General features: G+C 44.9%; 1 protein-coding gene across 13 annotated transcripts in view; it reads left to right on the forward strand.

Annotated features, from left to right (window-relative positions):
• LOC123593803 (aminopeptidase O (putative)) overlaps positions 1 to 19,838 on the forward strand; it is a 344,225-nt gene that overhangs the window by 225,458 nt on the left and 98,929 nt on the right. For all 13 annotated transcript variants that reach the window (XR_006710542.1, XR_006710538.1, XR_006710539.1 and 10 more), the window contains exons 10-11: positions 5,115 to 5,158; positions 15,787 to 15,847. Coding sequence is in view for 7 of the 13 variants with exons in the window: in XM_045470318.1 (XP_045326274.1) it covers positions 5,115 to 5,158; positions 15,787 to 15,847 (105 nt within the window). In the remaining 6 variants the exon portion in view is untranslated. The remainder of the gene's footprint in view (positions 1 to 5,114; positions 5,159 to 15,786; positions 15,848 to 19,838) is intronic.

A 19,838-nucleotide genomic window follows, 5' to 3' on the forward strand; every position in this document is an offset into this window, starting at 1 on the left:
TGGCTTCGGCTCAGGTCATGATATCGCCCTCTGTGAGTTTGAGCCCCACGTCGGGCTCTGTGCTGACAGCTCGGAGCCTGGAGCCTGCTTCGGATTCTGTGTCTCCCTCTCTCTCTGCCCCTCCCCCTGCTCATGCTCTGTCTCTCTCTGTCTCAAAAACAAATAAAAACATTTAAAAAAAATTAAAAAGAAGAAGTCCTTCAATTTCTTCTTTTTCCAGTTTACTTCTTAATCATATCCCTTGTGAAACCCCACCTGTCCAATATTTTATGGTATTACCATCTTCCCCGTCCCCTCTACATGTTAACAATGACTTCTTGCTGACTAGTTCATTTCTCAGTTCTTACCCTGCCAACCCTGTCCTTGCTTAAATTATTTGGTTATTTGTTTTGCCTCTCCTACCTCCCTCTCCCCATGACCATGGTAATTATTCATAAAACATCTGAAAGAAATCACTAGTCCTGTGCAATTATCAAGCCATTGTCAGTTTGTCTGGTAGAATATATGTGTACCTGCTTTTTATTGAATATTTTTACCAGGACTTAAAAAAAAAAAAAAGAAATTACCAAATTAGCCTTGTGCCAAAAATTAGTGTATTTTTTTTAATCATGCCTAATTCACTGTTATTAGGTATTAATCAAACTAAGCTATCTGGGACTGACCTGATTATATAGGTTATTACAAGAGTAGGAATATAGATTATTATGACAGTAGGAAATGACAAAATATTCACAAGGAATGTATTTTTTGATTGGGATGAGGGCTTGTAACAATTTCCAAGGATCCAGATAAAAGTTTATCCTAGCCCACTGTCAAAACAACAGGGGTTTTGGGTTTTGGGTTTTGGGTTTGGTTTGGTTTGCCTTTGGTTTTAATCTTTTTTTCAGGCATACTGTAGAGGTGACAAACTGGGACTGTGGCATTTGTTGCTAGCCAGCTTTGTCAATGATCCTAGAATCAGGCTTTAAGGAAAGTCCTCCTTGTCCAGTTAAGATTTGTAACTTAAAATTCAGCCAATATGTTGAAGGGAAGAAAGAAGCTGGATGGAAGAATTGAAAAGAGGTAGTGAAGGAAAGAATAACCATAGGAGACATTTTTCCTTTTATGTCTTCCTGTTGTGAGAAGAGGGGGAAAGCTTCTATCATGAGTCCACTCTGGGGTATATGCCAATTTCCAAAAAGAGCCAGGAAAACTAGCAGGTTGTGGTTAATGATTAGGTCTATAAAAGGAGTAAGAAGGACCAGCAGGGTTGATTCCATTGATACAGCAGTGGGGCCAAGAATGTCTTTGGATTGGATGGATCTAGCACTGTGGATGGCATTCACACAGCCCATGGGAATACAGGCACCATGACTTAGAGATACTCGAGGTGTTGGGGTTTTGTGATCCTTCGTGATCCTCTAGACCTGTTGTCCCCAGCATTGGTTGGAAGCCACCAGCAAGCTGCCATGTGACCTGCAGGTCTCAACCCTGAGGCAGGATGAGGCAGATGACCACCTGCTTTCTTAAAAATGAAGCAAGGTTTCTTGGAGACCTCCTATACTTTTCCTATATTCACACAAAATTCTGGAACATTGTGTTCCGTAGTCCTATAAAGAAAGATCCAATTGTGATTGAAAAATGCAAAAGGGAAGAATTAAAGTTAACTCTGAATTACCTGCTTCTCCTGCAGTTAAATTCTCCTCCTTGTCATTGAGTTAACATCACTTTCTCTCCTATATAATTGAGCATAAATTACTGAACGAATATGGAATGAGTCAGTATGGACTATAAGGAGATGATGAAGCAAACTTAGTAAAGTATAATTATGGCACTCAGATTAAAAAAAAATTTTTAATGTTTATTTATTTTTGAGAGAGAGAGTGTGAGTAGGGGAGGGGAAGAGAGACAGAGGGAGACACAGAATACAAAGCAGGCTCCAGGCTCTGAGCTGTCAGCACAGAGCCCGACGTGGGACTTGAAACCACAAGCTGTGAGATCATGATCTGAGCTGAAGTCTGATGCTTAACTGACTGAGCCACCCAGGCATGCCTCAGCACTCAGATTTTTAAGAAGCAAGAATACTATCAGTAAGCCAATGAAAGAAATATTTGCAAAGTAATCAGTATACCAGATTGTAACAAATTAATTCCTAAATTAACTTTTTTACAAAATAATTATTTAAATTATAAAACTTTGGCTCAGGCCATGATCTCATGGTTCACAGGTTTGAGCCTGCATTGGGCTCTGTACTGATAGCTCAGAGCCTGCTTGGGATTCTGTGTCTCTCTCTCTCTCTCTCTGCCCCTTCCCTGCTTGTTCTCTCTCTCTTTCTCTCTCTCTCTCTCTCTCTCTCTCTCTCTCTCAAAAATAAATAAACATTAAAAAAAATTAAATTATAAAAATAATGACTTTAAGAACCTCAAACAAAAATAATTCCTCACAGGGGCACCTGGGTGGTTCAGTCGGTAAGTGTCCAACTTCAGCTCAGGCAATGATCTCACGGTTCATGAGTTCGAGCCCTGCATCAGGCTCTGTGCTGACAGCTCAGAGCCTAGAGCCTGCTTCAGAGTCTGTGTCTTCCTCTCTCTCTGCTCCTCCCCCACTCACACTCTGTCTCTCTCTCTCTCAAAAATAAATATACATTAAAAAATTTTTTTAAATAATAATTCCTCACATTCTAGATATTATTCATTTCCTCTTTTTTCTCCTTATATCTACTGAAGGTGCTAGGAAGGACTTTAGATGTGAGACATTATTCTGTTTGGAGTTGTCCTTTTCCATTCTGACTACACAATACATTTTTTAAAAATTAGTTTTGTTGCTCTTTGTATCATTTATTGTAGGTGAAGCAGCAGTAGACAAATAATAACTTGGAAGGAGAAGGGAGGTTAGGAGAAATAAACCTTTCATTAGTATTCCAACTAGAGAGACTTTGCCTGTGGAAGAAATGGCCTTAACCACCTGTAAACACACAGAAAGGGATGGCGGCTATGCTTGGTGCCATGATGGAGAGAGAACACCTTGTCATACAAATTGTTTGCAGATTTCCATTCCTCTGCAGTTCCATCTGTTTGTAATATGAAGGTCAGTGCTGCTTCCATCTTGCACCGTGACTTAGATGGATCTCATCAGAGCCCCGAGCTGACCCTGGATCTGAAGACTTGGTTCTTGGGGCTGGGGCAGAGGGTGGGGCTTCTTTCTGAAGAGAGTCATTTGGTGGTGTCTTATTTGATCAGTTGGGCTCACACACAGGTCCCTCTTTAAAGGACCTATTTTAAAAGGTTGTTTTCAATTTATTAAAAGAAAAACTTCATGCATAGACCTTGTTTATTGTTCAATATCAAGCCCCTAGAAACTTTAATATTCATCTTCTCTCTTTCATATTCTACATTTATCCAGACTGAGTATTATCAAACCCTGCAGATAACTTAGGGTTAACACTAGTCTGGGGTCACTCAGCAAATAAAAATGCATAACATCCACTTACATTCAAATTTCAGATAAACAGCAAATAATTTTTTAGTGTAAGTATGCCCCCAATCTAACTGATCATCCTGTATTTTATCTGACAAACCTAGTTGAGACCAAATCGAGATTCTAGAATTAGATGGGCTGAAAAGATTGGTCACAATACTTAAGGTGCCAATTAAATATAAATGTAACTTTAAACATTTATATGTGAAATTTTTAGGCCTATGGTATTGTGATTATGTTTTTATTTTTATTTTTTTAATGTGTGTTTATTTATTTTGAGAGAGAGAGAGAGAGAGAGAGAGGGAGAGAGAGAGAAAGCAAGCTCCTGCTTGAGAGCAGGGGAAGGGAAGAAAGGGATAGAGAATCCCAGACAGGCTCCGTGCTATCAGCGAGGAGCCTGACGAGGGGCTTCATCCCATGAGTTGTGAGATCATGACCTGAGCCAAGATCAAGAGTTAGCCACTTAACCGACTGACACTCAGGTGCCCCATGGCTATTTTTTTTTTTTAATGTTTATTTATTTTTGACAGAGACAGAGACAGAATGCGAGTGGGTTAGGGGCAGAGAGAGAGGGAGACACAGAAGCAGAAGCAGGCTCCAGGCTCTGAGCTGTCAGCACAGAGCCCGACGCGAGGCTCGAACTCAGAGCTCTGAGATCATGACCTGAGCCGAAGTCGGACGCTCAACCGACTGAGCCACCCAGGCGCCCCATGGCTATTTTTTTTTTAAAGAGTCCTTATCTTTTAGAGATAGTTTATTGAAACATTGATTGATGCAATTGTGTAACATTTGGGATTCACTTCTGAATAATACAGGAGGCAGGTAAGAGGTTAAGGCGGATTGGCCGTGGGTTGATGGGTACATGAAGGTTAATTATACTCTTCTCTACTTTTGAGTGTATTTGAAATTTTCCATCATAAAGGGAAAAATGAGTGTGTCTTAAGTCATACCTTTAGTTTAGAAAAATCTATTAGTGAAAGATCCTAAATGTGAAATAATTGACGTTTTCACAGCAGCATGGAAGAGGCTGCAGGTGGAGGCATGGGCCCATGAAACATTTTGTAATTGTGACATCTTTGTTCCTCCACTGGGGTATTAATTGTCTTGATTTTTGTCTTCATCTTTTTTTTTTTTTTTTAAGTAATCTTTACACCCAATGTGGGTCTCAAACTCACAACCTTGAGATCAAAAGTCACATGCTCCACCAACTGAGCGAGCCAGGTGCCTGTCTTTATCTTTCCTTAGAGTAATGCAAGAATGTTGCAAGTTAGTCACTAGCCCCTTGGCCTTGTGATTGTCCAGTTGTAACAGGATCTCTAGGGAAAGCTCATGACGAGAACGTGGCTGAGTAGAGAGAGGATGGTGCCTTTTGAAAATAGTTAAACATGAAATAAAATAAACTGGTGGGTTAGGTCAAAATAACAAACAGTACATTTTTCAATTTGTTTGTGGGTTTTACAAAACAAATCTCTTTAACTGATTGGATTGAAGCCCTGGTAAATTAATAAATACAATATATCATATAATAAGTCAACATAGGCCTGGCTTCCCTACCAGGTAAGCTGTCAGCAGCTGGGAGCACCCGGTCTCTGGCATGATTCTGGACAGAGTTATTTATTGATGGACATCTTTAATGGTTTGCTTTTTTCTTATTCCAGGATTTCCTTCAAATGCTGTTGGAGAACATCCCAGAAGAAAAAAGGTGAGGACCAATTTAGGAATTAAGAGCCCGGTTTTACTTTTAATGTTAAAAAAGGATCCTGCCATTGTTTGGCTTGTTACAATCTAGAAAATTCAATCTTCCTCCCTTAACTAACTCCCTCCCAGGCGGAGGGAGTCCCAGGACAGTCAACCAGACCGAGAGTGAGGCCCAGGTGGGTGTTGGGAGTTAGGGCATGCAGCCTTGGGAGGGCCCAGAATAGATGAGCCCTGAAAGTAGTGTAAGAGGCAAGCCAAGGACACTTTGTGGCCTTAGTTACTGTGAAAAAGAATGGAGGAGAGGAGAGTTCTGGGTTAGGGTTCTCTAGTTAATGTAGCTTAATATAAGGAAATATTGTTTAATTGAAGGTAAAAGCATAGTGTAGTAATAAGAGCCTGGGATTTGAAGTCAAGTTCTCCTAGGTTCTTACATCACTGTGGCTCCTTCCTAGATCTGAGATTCGGAGCACGTTACTTCATGCCTCCAAATTTCAGTTTTTCACTCTTGGGAGGATTAAAGGATATAATACCTGTGAAAAGTAGGTGCTCAATCAATGATTGATACAGTTAAAACAATAGTCATGTTCCATGCATCAGTCACTGTATATAGGATCTATATACAGTAAGTCATTTAATCCTTATTACAGTCCTCCACCACCACCACCATCATCATAATGGTTAATTTTTTTTTATTTTTTAAATTTTGTTTTAGACAGAGAAAGAGCAAGCAGGGGAGTGGGGCAGAGAGAGGGAGAGAGAGAATCTTAAGCAGGCTCCATGCTCAGCACAGAGCTCAACGTGGGGCTCAATCCCACAACCATGAGATCACTACCAGAGCCAAAATCAAGAGTCGGATGCTCAACTGGCTGAGCCACCCAGGCGCGCCATCATAGTGGTTATTGTGAGCCAGCACTCATTGGAAGGTTTCTATATGCAGACACTCAGTTAACCTTCCATCCAACACCGTTTGGTGCATTACATGCCTGCCCCTATTTTACCAGTAACAGGACTGAGGCACGAGGAGCTGACCACGTACAGGAGGAGGAGGTTTAGGACCTACATCAAAGTTTAGACTAGGTTCATTCCAACCCTCTCCTTCTAATTTCCTGTCTTCATTTAGACAGTAAAAGTGAATACCCTGAAACATAATTTCTAATAGCAAAATTGGTATTTAACCTTAAAGGGGGGCATCTTGAGAAATCAAACATTTCTTTGAAGTGGAGCCAATGTTCCTCTCGTTTCTGACCCACAGATTTAACTATGTTTTTATGCTCACACTGGGTCTCCAAATGTGGAAATGAATTCTTTCACACAGACACTACTTGGACCCACACAAGGTCGTCTTCCATGTAGGTGGGCCAGTCTTACAGGCAGTCCAGATGAATGTCTTAAAGGGAAGGTGGCAGGGTTTATGCCACCAGAAGGTGACATATAGGTTCAGGGGAGTTTCCAGGGGCTGTGAAGACATGAAGATTTTTTTCTAAGTGTTAGATTTTTGCCTGCCCTTTTGTCTTAACTCCCATCTTTCACCTTCTAATTCCAATTCCAATTCTACTTCTAATTCCAATTAGCCACTTACTTTTAAAAATTAGATGTGGGGGTGCCTGGGTGGCTTATTTGGTTAAGTGTCTGACTGTTGGTTTTGGCTCAGGTCATGATCGTGCAGTTCGTGGGTTTGAGGCCTGCATTGGGCTCCGTGCTGTTAGTGCAGGGCCTGCTTGGGATTCTCTGTCTTACTCTCTCTCTCTCTGCCCCTCCCCTACTAACTCACTCTGTCTCTCTCTCTCAAAATAAATAAACTTTAAAAATAAAATAAAATTAGATGTGAACACACACACATAAAGCAAACCAGTGCACCATACAGAATGAACATACCTCTATTATTTGATAAATTCCTTTATTTCTACCTCTTCATGTTCATGCCTTTTGATGCTGTAGGAAGTCTTATACGGGGAGATTGCATGGAGCTTAGTAATTGGCCAAGATAATTAGCTTTTCAGGAGGCTGCTCCTGAAGGAAGTGTGGTTTGTTTTGGAAAGTCTAAAATGTTTCAGATTTACAATCCTTTCTTTTAAAGCAGAGATATGGGTTTTCTTTATGCAAAAATCACATCAGATGTGGCCATTATTCCTAAGGTCAAAAACAACAGTATATATATATATTTTTTTTTTTTCTTTTCTTTTCTTTTCTTTTCTTTTCTTTTCTTTTCTTTTCTTTTCTTTTCTTTTCTTTTCTTTTCTTTTCTTTTCTTCTGTACCTCCCTGAAATAAGTTTTCATGCCCTCTGGTAGAATTAAGCAGTTTCCTTAGAAGCTAATGCAAGAAAAAAAAAGAAAAGAAAATTAATAGAAATGGTGTATTGCTGTTACCGAAGTCTGTTACTATGCATTCTTTCAGAAGAACCTCTTAGGGCACAAATACAGCAAATTTCATGGAAGCAACAAAGTGCATTTTTGGTTTGGGAGGTCTTTCTTTTCATCCTCTTGCTACTGAGGTTATGAAGTTCATTTGGATGGCCCTGAGCCCTCTGGCTCCAGGGGACCTGGATTTTATCATTGTGAATATTTATTGAGGGACATTCTGTTGGACCCATCAAGAGACTTTTGTTGTGATTGTGGAAGAGCCCCGTCTGTTTGATAGTGGCCACCGACCACCAACCTTCACCATTGGAGAGGATGCCTCTCCCAGTTAGGATCATGTGTTGGCTAGCAGGTTTAAGCTTCTTTGTGAAAGTCCCCTTAAAAGTTAACATCATTTCCTCCCTACAAGGAATCTGTTTCAGCAAGTATACCAGAATAGTTTTTGAGACTCAAACATCTTTCCTGCTAACTAAACTGAGAATCTAATTCAGCTATTAAAACAGACCGTTTGCCCTTTTACCTATGCAGCATATTGTACCAATTTTATCTGGGTCTCCGAAGGCCCCACACCTACCCCCAGAGCTTCTAATCTGTGGCTCTGCTGCAAACTGATCCCTGGGCACATCTGTTAGGCATGTGAGCCATTCTGATCGGGACAAGGTTCTTCAGATTAGACCAGTTAGTGTTCAGGAGCCAGCATCCTGTGTGTCATAGTGCTTTTGCGTTGTTCTTTTGCTTTGATTAATTTAACATTATCTCTTGAGCACCTCCCATACCAGGCTTTATATAAAGGCTGGACACTAGGGGATGGGAAGGAATAGATTCCATGCCCAGCCCGCAGGGATCTCCTAATCCACTGCTGAAGATACACGTGAAACAGATCATTATGACTCCTGGGAGTGCTCCTGGGAGTTTCAGACTCCTCGGTATACAGGGAAAGGCCCCCCATGTCCTAGCCTCGAGCCTGGAGGCAAGGAAGTACCTCTGAAGGTTTAAAGTAGGAGAGTGCCATCAGCAGGTTTGAAAGATACTGGGGCGGGGGGTGGGGGGGGGGTTGCTGTGGAAGATAGATGGGGAGGGACTGGAAGTCAACCAATGAGAAACCAAGACAGCTGTTCACCCAGCAAGATCTAGAGCTGGAACCCGGCAGGGGTTGTGGCAGGAGGGTTTGAGAATAATGAGCAGATCTGAGGGATATTCCAGAGGGGCCACAGGTAAGACTTGGTTGGTTGTTTTTGGAAGTTATAGGGAGGAGTCCAGCACTACCTGACCTACCTTTCTTGGCCACTCAGTTATTCTCTGAGGTAGCGCTGGAAACATAGCTCGGGGAGGGGAGATTTGTCTCAGGAACCAGTATGGGGCAGAGGGAGTGAAAGGGAGAGGATTTGAAGGTGGAGGGAGGAAGGTGAGGAGCTGTGTTTCACACATCTTCAACGTGAGATTTCTGTTTAAATGCTAATGTTTTATGAGACCAAGGGAAGAAAAAGCTGAAAGGGCTTAGAAGGAAATCCAAACGGATCCTAGGTGCCAACCAGCCCTGATACAAGAGCACCCTGCCCACCTGATACTGCAGCCGTATCAACAGTGGGTCTCATCAATTATTATGTCTGTGTGTGCATGTTCCTATGTTTGGTTTAATTCACTACCCTTCCTCCCCAACAGAGCTAGGGAGTACTTGCTTATAAATGTGACTTCAGCAATCTTCATTATCTACCCGAGCACAAATGACTCCTTTTGATCAAGAAACAAGTAACCATGTGCACGGTTCTGAGATGCACACTATTTGTATCTACCGTAGAGAGAAAATTTAAAGACAAATTATCGGGGTACCTGGGTGGTTCCATTGGTTGGGTGTCCAACTCTTGACTTCAGCTCAGGTCATGATCCCAGGTTTGCAGAACTGAGCCCTGCATTGGGCTCTGTGCGGACAATGTGGAGCCTTCTTGGGATTCTCTCTCTTCCTCTGCCCCTCTGCCCTGCTTACGCTCCCTGTCTCTCTAAAATAAAAAAATTTTAAAAACCAGAACATAAATTACTAAAATTTGAAAATCCATGCAGAATGTCAGTCATGTGCCAAACAAGGGCATTTCCATTTTAGACCAGAGCACTGAGGGTCCCGGTGCTTGAGTGCGTCTAGTACCTGCACTTCCAAAGTCCGTCCCGTCTGTAGTTTAGTTCACGTGAAAGTTGCAAGGGGCTTTATAAAGTTGCGCAAGTTGTGCTTTCCTTTAGAGATATGGAGAGTGTGTGATCTTTGGAACCTCAAGAGGCTGCAGGTGGGAGCCAGAGTGATAAAGACATCTCTTCTGGTCAGCAACAAGCTGAGAGGCACAAGTGGCAGAAACAGCTGATGGTCAGCCCACCCAGCCTCGTCACTCCGCCCTCAGATATCAACTGAACAAGCAATACCACAAGCGCAATACCATTTTCACACAAGCCTGGGTCTATTTCTATGCATGTTAACCTCACAGAGAGAAGAGCCATTGCCTTTAAACTTTCTCAGCTTTAAACACAGCTTATTTCTCTAGCCAGCATTATGCCAGGGCGTCCAGCATATTCTTTCCCCTGCCGTGTTAACTATGTGTGACCACATTTATAGCTCAGAGGGACTGGAGACAGATGCCTGAAATGCAGAGTTGCCTTACAGGATGTAGGAGTACAGAGAGGGAACTCTCCCAGCCGGAGGGTGAAACAACGTGCTGTTCCAGATATCCAGGAGGCCTGGGTAATGAGGCAGAAGTACCGCTCGCTAGTACAAATATGGGGGCATGCATCGTGGGCCTGTGTACTTTTAGCTATCTGTATAAAATCAATTTCCATAGTGATCAGACATGCAGAAGAGTAATTTCCTGTAAGTCCTGGGTCCCAGCGAAGTGGAAATGCTTCTGCTTGTTGTTGTGATGCTTTAAGCCACATGATCTCAGAGGGGAAACATTCACCACTGGCTTAGACTCTGAGTGTCTCGATTTGAAAAAGCCAACTTTTGCTTTACCATGGCTGTATATCCAAGTCCAGACCTAAAAATTCACCGGCACTGTCACCTCAATAATTATGACAAAACAGCAAAAACTACATAATTGTCACTTTTTCCCTCCAAACATGCAGTCCATTTCTTCCTTGCAAATGAAACATTATTGGGGCACCTGGCTGGCTCAGTCGGTAGATCTCTTGATCTTGGGGTTGTGAGTTCAAGCCCCATGTTGGGCAGTGAGCCTACTTAAAAAAAAAGTAGCCATTAATCACACATCCCTTATAACTTCTTTGGGAGGTAAAGCCACTTCTAGTACCTTAAAAAAATAATGGTTTTTTTAGCAGCTGGAGTTACTGCTTTCATCTTCCTCTCATAGTTCAGCGTCCCATTCCCCATTAGCAATTCCCAAATACGCATCAGTGCGGTTTGACATCTGCATGGCACTGGGAGTCGAGAAACCTGGGTCTTTTCTTTGGCCCTTTGGCCCAACTTTGGCCAGTCTTCTCATGCTGCAGTTTCTCCATCTGCTAGAAGCCACACACAACAATTGACACCCACTTCACAAGGATATTATGAGGAATGAAGTGATAATGGTTATAAGATGCTTTGAACCTTTCCAAAGGAAAGTGATCTGAAAACACATGTTCTTTTCATTCAAGGAAGAGTGTCTTTTGCCCCTCAATGCAGCTGAACAATGAACTCTCCTGCCCTCGCACTTTTGCCCCTCCTAAGGGTCTCTCCATCTCTTCAGAACTGAAATCGAAGGGCAGACAAACAGGGTGACTACAGCAGGGGCCAGGCCACCTTCAGCAGGAGAGACATGAGCAAGAAGGCAGGAGTGTTGGGAGCAAGCACAGGCCCTTCTTTTCCACAGATTTGCCTGCACCAAAAGTCACGACCAACATATCACGATGCCCAGGTTCAGCATAGAAAGAAAAGCGGGGGCTTTGTAGCCAGGCAGCATAGACTTGGATCCCAGCTCTTCAAGTACCACCTGTGTGGCCTTGGATAAATCCCTTAACTTCTTGGAATTTGTATTTTCTCATCTCTGAGATGGGGATAATAGTATTGGTCTTGTACAAATGTTGTAAAGTGTAAATGAGATTTCGCTACAGTGCCTGGTACATAGTAGGTGTTCAATAAATAGTAGCTGCTACTTTTATGCCTTTACTTGATAGTGGACAGAGGAGTTCTTATTTGCTTTGTTTTTGGTGCCATGGTATAGTAGTACCTGTGTGTGCAAATACTAAATATGGCAAAGCAAAATTTGCCTTAATACTTTCCAACGGAATAAAACCACACAGTTGGCCTGGTCTGTTGTTCAGGTTGTAGACCGTAGCACAAATTGTTCACCAGCATGTATATTCATTCCATGGGGAATCATCCTGCAGAGAGCGATGGGGCCCAGTGTCTGCACATGGTCTCTCACTCATCCAGTGCCCCCCTCCACATCCATCCCCAGCACACCACGTCTGTCTAATCCTCCTCACATAGCCTCTCATGTGAACACATTCACAGCCTCCACTTTGGTCTCCCTGCCTCCAGCCTCTTTTCCCTCAGGTACTCTTCCTCGACTCCATTTTGTTTGTGCCGTTCTGTAGCCATATTCAGTGCCTCTTTGATGAAGCCCAGGCCCAGGGACAGGGTTTCAGCGTTCTCAAAGGTTACCCCTTTTCTTCCCTCACCTCATTCCGTGTGCCAGCCCAGGTGACCATGGCTTTGCGCTTTCCTGCTTCAGCTCCCTTTACCTGCATGCACTTTCCTTCTCTTTTACTGGTCCTGCTCCATCACTGGGCACAGCACAGCCTTCCTCCATGACGTGGTCCAAGCTTTGCTTCCTTTAGGAAGACTCCTGGCATGCCTGAGTGGTGCAGTCAGTTAAATCAAACTCTTGATTTCGTCATGATCTCACGGTTTATGGGATCGAGCCCCGTGTAGGGCTCTGCACTGGCAGCACAGAGCCTGCTTGGGACTCTCTCTTTCCCTCTTTCTCTGCCAGCAGCCTGCTTGCATGAGCATACTCTGTCTCTCAATATAAATAAATAAGCTTCAAAAAAAAAGGCTCCCCTAACACACCTCCCACTGTCCTCCTTCTAGCTGTCGCACCTGATGCAGCCGGTGCCCCTTCCACACATAGTCCCACCTCTCCGCGCAGGCCCTGGCAGCACGGTGACTATGTCTGTTGTGTGTCCCTAACAGACAGGCCCCAGGGTTTCCGATCTGAGCCTTCCCCAGAACCCTGTGCCCTATAGATCTATGCAGGGAACGAACGCCCGCAGGCAGGAGGCACTGCCTGTTCTTCAGTTTTCTCTGGTGAAGACTGGGCCTTGCTCAGTAGCATTCCAGGACTCCACTCCTCAGCCCCTCCCCATGCCACCCCTAACAACGTGTTTTTAAGCTAAAATTCCCTGAAGGAAATTTATGTCCGTGCTCTTACTCCTCCACGGGGAGGCACAACAGCTGTTCGCCATCTTTTGTAAAATCACTCAAAAATGGCCATGAAGTCACTCCCAGACTTCTCTTCTTCAGGACATTTAATCCCAGTTCCCTTGACCTCCCTTGTGGATCCAATGCACTCGGCCCTTTGATCCTCACTACCACTCTTGTCTAAATCCTTTCTAAATTCCCTGTCTTCCTCTCAAGTTGTGCAAGGTTTAAGAATGCCTGTTTTTCTAGAATGCCACAGCACAACAGAGCTCAGGTCAGAGTGAGCCTCTTGCTTTGGCTTTCCTGAGTTCGCTGGAAGGATGGCGACAGGAGCTTTTGGCCCCAGGGCTCCTGACCCAGGAAAGGAAGCAGATGAATGGGCGGCTTAGGAGAAGCTTCAGCAAAGCTTCTGGGAAGGAAGGACAGGAAGAAAGCAGGCATGCCTCTCAATCAGGACAGACAACTTAGAGCACCAGCAGATCCCCCCCACAGTTGTTGAGGCCCCAGGGCAGGAACCCAGCACCACCAAATGAACCGCCCTCCTGAGTGCCAGACAAGGTGGGAATGGTCTGCATTTGTTCCAAACGAGCAGGCCTTGCATGGAGCACCTTGTCTTCAATGGAAATAATACAGTCTCTGCCTTTGCAGCCCCTCACATTTCCTTAGAAAATAAGACCACTTTGAGTTTCCTCAGATACTTCTCCAAGAGGCCCCTTCAGCCCTGCCTACTCCCCCCAGCAGATCAATCAGGCCTGTTACAGGCATTTCCAGCACTGCTCCGTGCCACCAACCAAGCTCAAAAAGGAACAGTGACCTGGATTAAGGTGTTCTGGGAGCCACCTCCTCTCTTCCAGTCATCCACCCACCCCTGCCCCATGTGCTGCACACACACACACAGGCACATGAGTGCACACGTGCATGCACACACGTCTCTACACTCTCATGGTCATGAGGGGGAGCTTGGCCACTCACACCTGGATTGATGTTGCTAACTGGCCACAAAGAGGTGGGGCAAGGCTCGGGGACAGTGGCACCCGGTGGTACCTGCACACGAGGCACATCCAATAATTCCACTGAGTCTGGGGTGAGCAGCCTTGGGAGGTCGTCACTCTCCCCTTCTCCACTGCTGGCCTCTCCCCTTCCCCTGCTGTTCATCCCACAGATGGACATCACCTTGAAAATGAATCCAAACCGCTTTGTCTGTGTAGTCCCTCTTGCCCCCTGTTTTGTTTGGAAATACCAACAGCTGAGCCCTTCGGCAACCTTGGCTTTTGCCCTGGCCCCGGGAAGAGCAAGGCACCCAGCGACTTGCTTCTCACTGGGGAAGAAAAAAGAAGTGAAAATATCAGCCCGGCCCCCTCTTCCCCACCCCCACCCACTTTTCCCTCCTCCCTTTCCCACCACTTCCCAGCCTGGGAGGTGAAAGGAGCGCTGGCCTTCAGTACCTTCACAATGCAGATAGCACTGTATCTTTCCACAGCTTCTCTGCAACCCCTAAAGGGAGGGAGGAAAGGGATATTCTATATATATACAGTTTTTTTAACGTTTTGGAGCCTAACACCTTGGGAATCTCTTACTGGGAAAGGTAATTTTTAAATTAAAAGGGAATATTTTTTATTGAGTCCACTGTGAAATGTGTTTTCACTCATTCCAATAAAAAATACCAGTGGGAATCGTCTTACACCAGGAACTGGTCTCCGTTCTGGATTTAGAGAAGTGAGTAAAACAGACATTAGACCCTGATCTCAGAGAGCTTCAACCCAGCGAGGGGACAGGTAAAGGGCAAGTGGTTAAATAAATGACAGTTACAAACTGATGAATGCTGTGGCGCAGGGGACAGGGAGCACAGTAGGTGTCACACACAGCCTGGGAGAGGGCTTGGGAAAGGCCTCTGTGAGCAGAGATACGGGGCATGAGTGGGAGTTATCTAGAAGTGGGCTGGGGTTGCTTTAAACGTCATTAGCCCAGGAAGACAGGAAGACACAACCTAAGGTCTCTTGACCCTAAATATACTGGATATTTCACAAATGTAAGGAGTATTCAAATCAGCAGGACCTGAAACCAAAAGAATTTCAGCTGGGGTGCCTGGGTGGCTCAGTCGGTTGAGCGGCCGACTTCAGCTCACGTCATGATCTCACGGTCCGTGAGTTTGAGCCCTGCGTCGGGCTCTGTGCTGACAGCTTGGAGCCTGGAGCCTGTTTCAGATTCTGTGTCTCCCTCTCTCTCTGCTCCTCCCTCGCTCATTCTCTTTCTCTCTCCATCTCTGAAAAATGAATAAACGTAAAAAAAAAAAAAAAAAGAATTTCAGCTGACTTTGGGTCAGACTTAACAAGCAACTGTAATGGTTCAAATAAAGCAGAATGTGGGCCTGCTTAAAACAGAGGCGTGGAAACCGTGTGCACTCCTGCAGCCAAGCCTGTCTGTGCTCTGACGTTGAATTGCACCATTTATGCCTGTCACAGCCCCTCGTCACGATAAAGTTCAAATGTCACTTTGGTGTACTTAGTGCTACAGCATTCGGATTTCACTGTGCCGTCAGCTCTGGGGGAAGTGGTCACGCCTGATGTGTCCTGTGGACATGCCCTATCGTCCCTGAATCGGTACTCCCAACCAAACAGTTCCTGCCAAGGCATTGAGAGCACCTACGATGGTGTGCCTCTGATGTTTAGATTTCATGGTGCACCTTCCTATTGACCGAAGCTGTCCTGAGTGTGGCTGGGTACCCCCCCCTGCACTTTAACCTGGGATAGCGTTGCTTTCTCCAGAGAGTAGCTACCTCTCTGGAAGACAGATGCTGTGAGGTACCATAGAAACATGGTATGTAATAAGTGCTCTGTACCTTTTTAATCCTTTCCTTTTCATTTTATTTTTAAAGGCTTGAGTTGTCTGTGGAGAACATCTTCCGAGACTGGCTTGAGAGTTCTGGAATACCCCAGGTGCGCCCAACATTGCTGCTCAGGAGAGTCTGTGGAGGATAGTAAAGCTTGCTGCTTGGTGTATTGCTTAGGACAGTGATTTACTTATGTGTGTAAATATAAAATTAATCATCTGGCTGAGTTGGAGTATCCCTGAGTCGGGAAAATGACAGTCTCCCACCCTTGTCGGCCTGCCATCATGACGTGTGCCTCTGGCCTCTGCCTCAAGTGGTGCTGTAGGAGGGCGCCTGGTTGACCTTGAGCGGTGTGTTAAATGAGATCTTGCAAAGTGTGGTGTATGTTTTGGGTGCTGTCACCAGGCAGCACTTCGAGGCTACTAGTGGGTTGAGCAGGTGGCCTCCAGCTCTGCTCTTTGGACACAGCCGGATGAATGAGTGAGCCGGCTCGCCTGCAGCTCTCCTCTGACCTGTTGTGCCCTCATTCCCCATCATTTCCCCGGTGCAGCTAGCTCCTCAGCTTCCTCCTCTGGCTCTGCATCCCTGCCTCAAGCTGGTCCTATCTGCATGCGCTATTTAGATTCATCTCTCTGTCTTAGGGACCAGGACCTGCCCCTCCTGAAGGTTCTGCTGTCTCCTCCTCTTTCGGCCCATGGGCACCTCTGTGGGAGAGACGTTCCCACCCAGCCTCAGCTCCACAGGAGCTACCTGGCTTGAGGCCTCCTCTCTCTCCACTCTTCCCAGGTCCTGTGCTTCCTGGAGCCTGAAGGGCAGCCCCCGAGTGCTGACCCTCATTAGAGCATGGGCCCTGGGAAGTCGAGGGAGGCATCCTGCGTGGGGCTGGTCAAAGGACTCTGCAGGCCTGGAGCTTCCCAATCTGGGCCGGTCCCCCGAGCAGCTGCAGACCCATCACAGTGGGCCCTAGTGTCTGGGAGTGGACCCCCATGGCTGTGAGAAACTCTGCCCTGGGTCCAGGCAAGCAGCCCCCTTAGCTTGCTCGTTTCTAGTTTCATGGCTGGTTATATGAGCTTCCCCTTGGGAGTGTCTGAATGTCAATGAATGTCTGTGAACCATGAAATTAAGGAACAGGAGGGGCTGCTCTCCATTACCTTTTCATCCTCTCTTTGCATCTTTGTCCTTTCTGTCCCATGGGGGGAGATGTCGGCCACCAGCCACCATGAACTCATTCCTAAAAAGGACGCATTGCCTTCTGTTCGGGGATGCGTGGCACCTGTTAAAAGTTATTTGTTTGGCCCAGTCCTTGGGACCAGAAAAGAATAAAATCCTGAGGTCTAAAAAAGCGAAACAAAACAGGGGTGGATAAGGCAGCACCTTGTCCCGGGAGCCAGTGCTCTCACCTCCTAGGTATTGTAATGAGGTTCTGTGACTTCCACGATGGTGGAAGTCATTTGCCGAAGTCATTGCCAGGCCATTTGCCGACTAGAAAAATCTCAAAAACAAAGTTAAGGATTGTCTGATCCCAACTAGCCAAGTGCTGCCTTCTTGTTTTAGATGGGGGCAGAGGGCATTCGCCAAAGCTGCATGCCTTGTGCTCTGAGGCCAGGCGGTTGCAAGGCGCCCAGACATTCTTTCCGCGGCCTGGCAGCTGGGAAGAGTGGGGAGCTCAGAGAGCAGAATCCTGAAATTTCCTGGCTCCGAACAACAAGGCCGCTGTATTCAGCAGTTAGCCCTCAGGGAAGAGGAAAGAAAGAGTCCTTAATCGGGTGCCCAGAAGCAGGCGCACCCCGCTTGGGTTGTAACACTGGGGCTGACCCTCGTGGTCCCAGGAGGTTCCCTGATTTCCCCTGAAGAGAAGGAGGCTGTGCCACCAGCAGAAGGCTTTTGCTTTTCATTAAAAGTGGGAGGGGTGCGGCGAAAGGGAGATTTGCCTCTGAGCGGTACATTTTTTCCAAGGTCTAGTTGCGTTTGTGACAGCTTATAGTGTAGACAAGAATTTCTGCTATAAACTGACGAAACCTGCTGTCAAAACACAGCCAGGTGCAATGAGGCCAACCCAGCTATAAATTGTCTTTAAGACCCAACTGGTATTTCCTTGGGCGCTTAACTGTTCAGTAAAAACAACAGCGTCAGACAGAAAAGACCCTGATTTAGTGCACATCTTTCCATTGGTGAATGATCAGACGACATCGTTTCATCTCTGTACCCATTCTCTGCCATTACGTATATGGTTGATGCTGATGTACTTGCTCACAGCCCTTTTTGTGCTCCTTGAGAGTTCCTTCTCCCTTCCACTGCAGTGAAAGGTTCTGCAAAGGCCCGGGACCCTCTGGTTGCAGGAGCCTGGCGGTGAATGGGACACCTTGTTCTTTGTCCTCATCGTTATAATATAAAGTTACTAGTGTGCTTGGCCTGGATTGACAACCAGGGCACTGAAATCACTTCGATGCTCTTTGTTCTCGTTAAAAATTTCTGTCCACCAGCAATTGAAGTCATTCATGACAAAAGAGTCACGTTCTCCTGGTAAAGTTTTCATTCCACAGGTTACAGAGGCTTTTTGTCTCCTCTCAGGAAGGCTTGCCTTGTGGTTGGCCTCGATTTTCCTTTTTGGCCACACTGAATGGAAATCATTAAAAAAAATGTGGAAATCACTTCAGCAGCAATAAAAGTAAGCATGAGCCCCAAAGAAGTAAAAGAAATTGGATCCAAACCTCTTTAAAGAACACCCAACCCTGTAACCTTTGGCTTTGCAAACAGATTTAAAATTGATTGTACCATTGGTATTATAGGTTATTTCCTTTTATGACTTTTTTCTAATTATACAAGTATTACATATTTATTTTAGAATATAAAAAAAATTGTAATAAAATTAAAATGGCCCAGAGATAATTTTTTGGGATAAATCCCTTCAGTCATTTTTTTTTGATGCATGAATACATAGTTTGACCTTTGTCTACCTTTTTATTGTTGTTTTTGTTTTGTTTTGTTTTGTTTTGTTTTGTTTTGTTTTGTTTTGTTTCTGAGAGAGAGAGAGAGTGCATGCGTGAGCAGGACAGAGGGGCAGAGAGGGAGAGAGAGAATCTTAAGCAGGCTCCACACTCAGTGTGGAGTCCAACATGGGTCTCAATCCCATGACCCCAGGATCACAACCTGAGCCCAAATCAAGAGTTGGATGCTCAACCAACTGAGCCACCCAGGTACCCTGTCTCCCTTTTTAAAACTCAAAATAAGATGTTCTCTGTAGCAAGTTCAAGCAGTAGCAAAATATAAAAAGCAAAAGCCCTTGCCCCCTCAGTCTTACTCCCCAGAGCTCATCCATGCTTGCTAACCACTTAGTATGAGTCCTTCCACACATTTTATGTGATATACAGAATGTAGGTGCATATCTTAAAAAAAAAAATGTTTATTTATTTATTTTGAGAGAGAGAGAAAGAGAGAAAGAGCGAGGGAACAGCAGAGAAAAAGGGAGAGAAAGAATCCCAAGTAGGTTCTGTGCTGTCAGTGCAGGGCTCTATCTAACAAATCACAAGATCATGACCTGAGCCAAAATCAAGAGTTGGAGGCTTAACCAACTGACCCACCCAGGCATCCCTAGGTGCATACCTTTTTTAAATAAAATTGGAATCTTTTTATTCAAACTGAAAGTTCTCATTTAAAAGTATATCTTAAGCAGTTTTCCATATCCTTTGATATAATTTAAGAGCCATAATTTTTTTTTTAATTTTTTTTTTCAACGTTTATTTATTTTTGGGACAGAGAGAGACAGAGCATGAACGGGGGAGGGGCAGAGAGAGAGGGAGACACAGAATCGGAAACAGAAGAGCCATAATTTTTAACAGCTGCATAACTTTCTCTTTTTTTAAATTTTTTAAGTTTTGAGAGAGAAAAAGAGTGTGAGTGGGGGAGGGGCAGAGAAGGAGATACAGAATCTGAAGCAGGCTCTAAGCTTTGAGCTGTCAGCACAGAGCATGATGCAGGGCTCGAACCCACGGTCTGTGAGATCATGACCTGTGCTGAAGTCAGAGGCTTAACCGACTGAGCCACCCAGGTGCCCCTGCAGCTGCATAGCTTTCTAACAAATGGTACTGTAATTTAAT

Source organism: Leopardus geoffroyi, chromosome D4 (assembly GCF_018350155.1).
Source record: "Leopardus geoffroyi isolate Oge1 chromosome D4, O.geoffroyi_Oge1_pat1.0, whole genome shotgun sequence".
NCBI classification, from domain to species: domain Eukaryota; kingdom Metazoa; phylum Chordata; class Mammalia; order Carnivora; family Felidae; genus Leopardus; species Leopardus geoffroyi.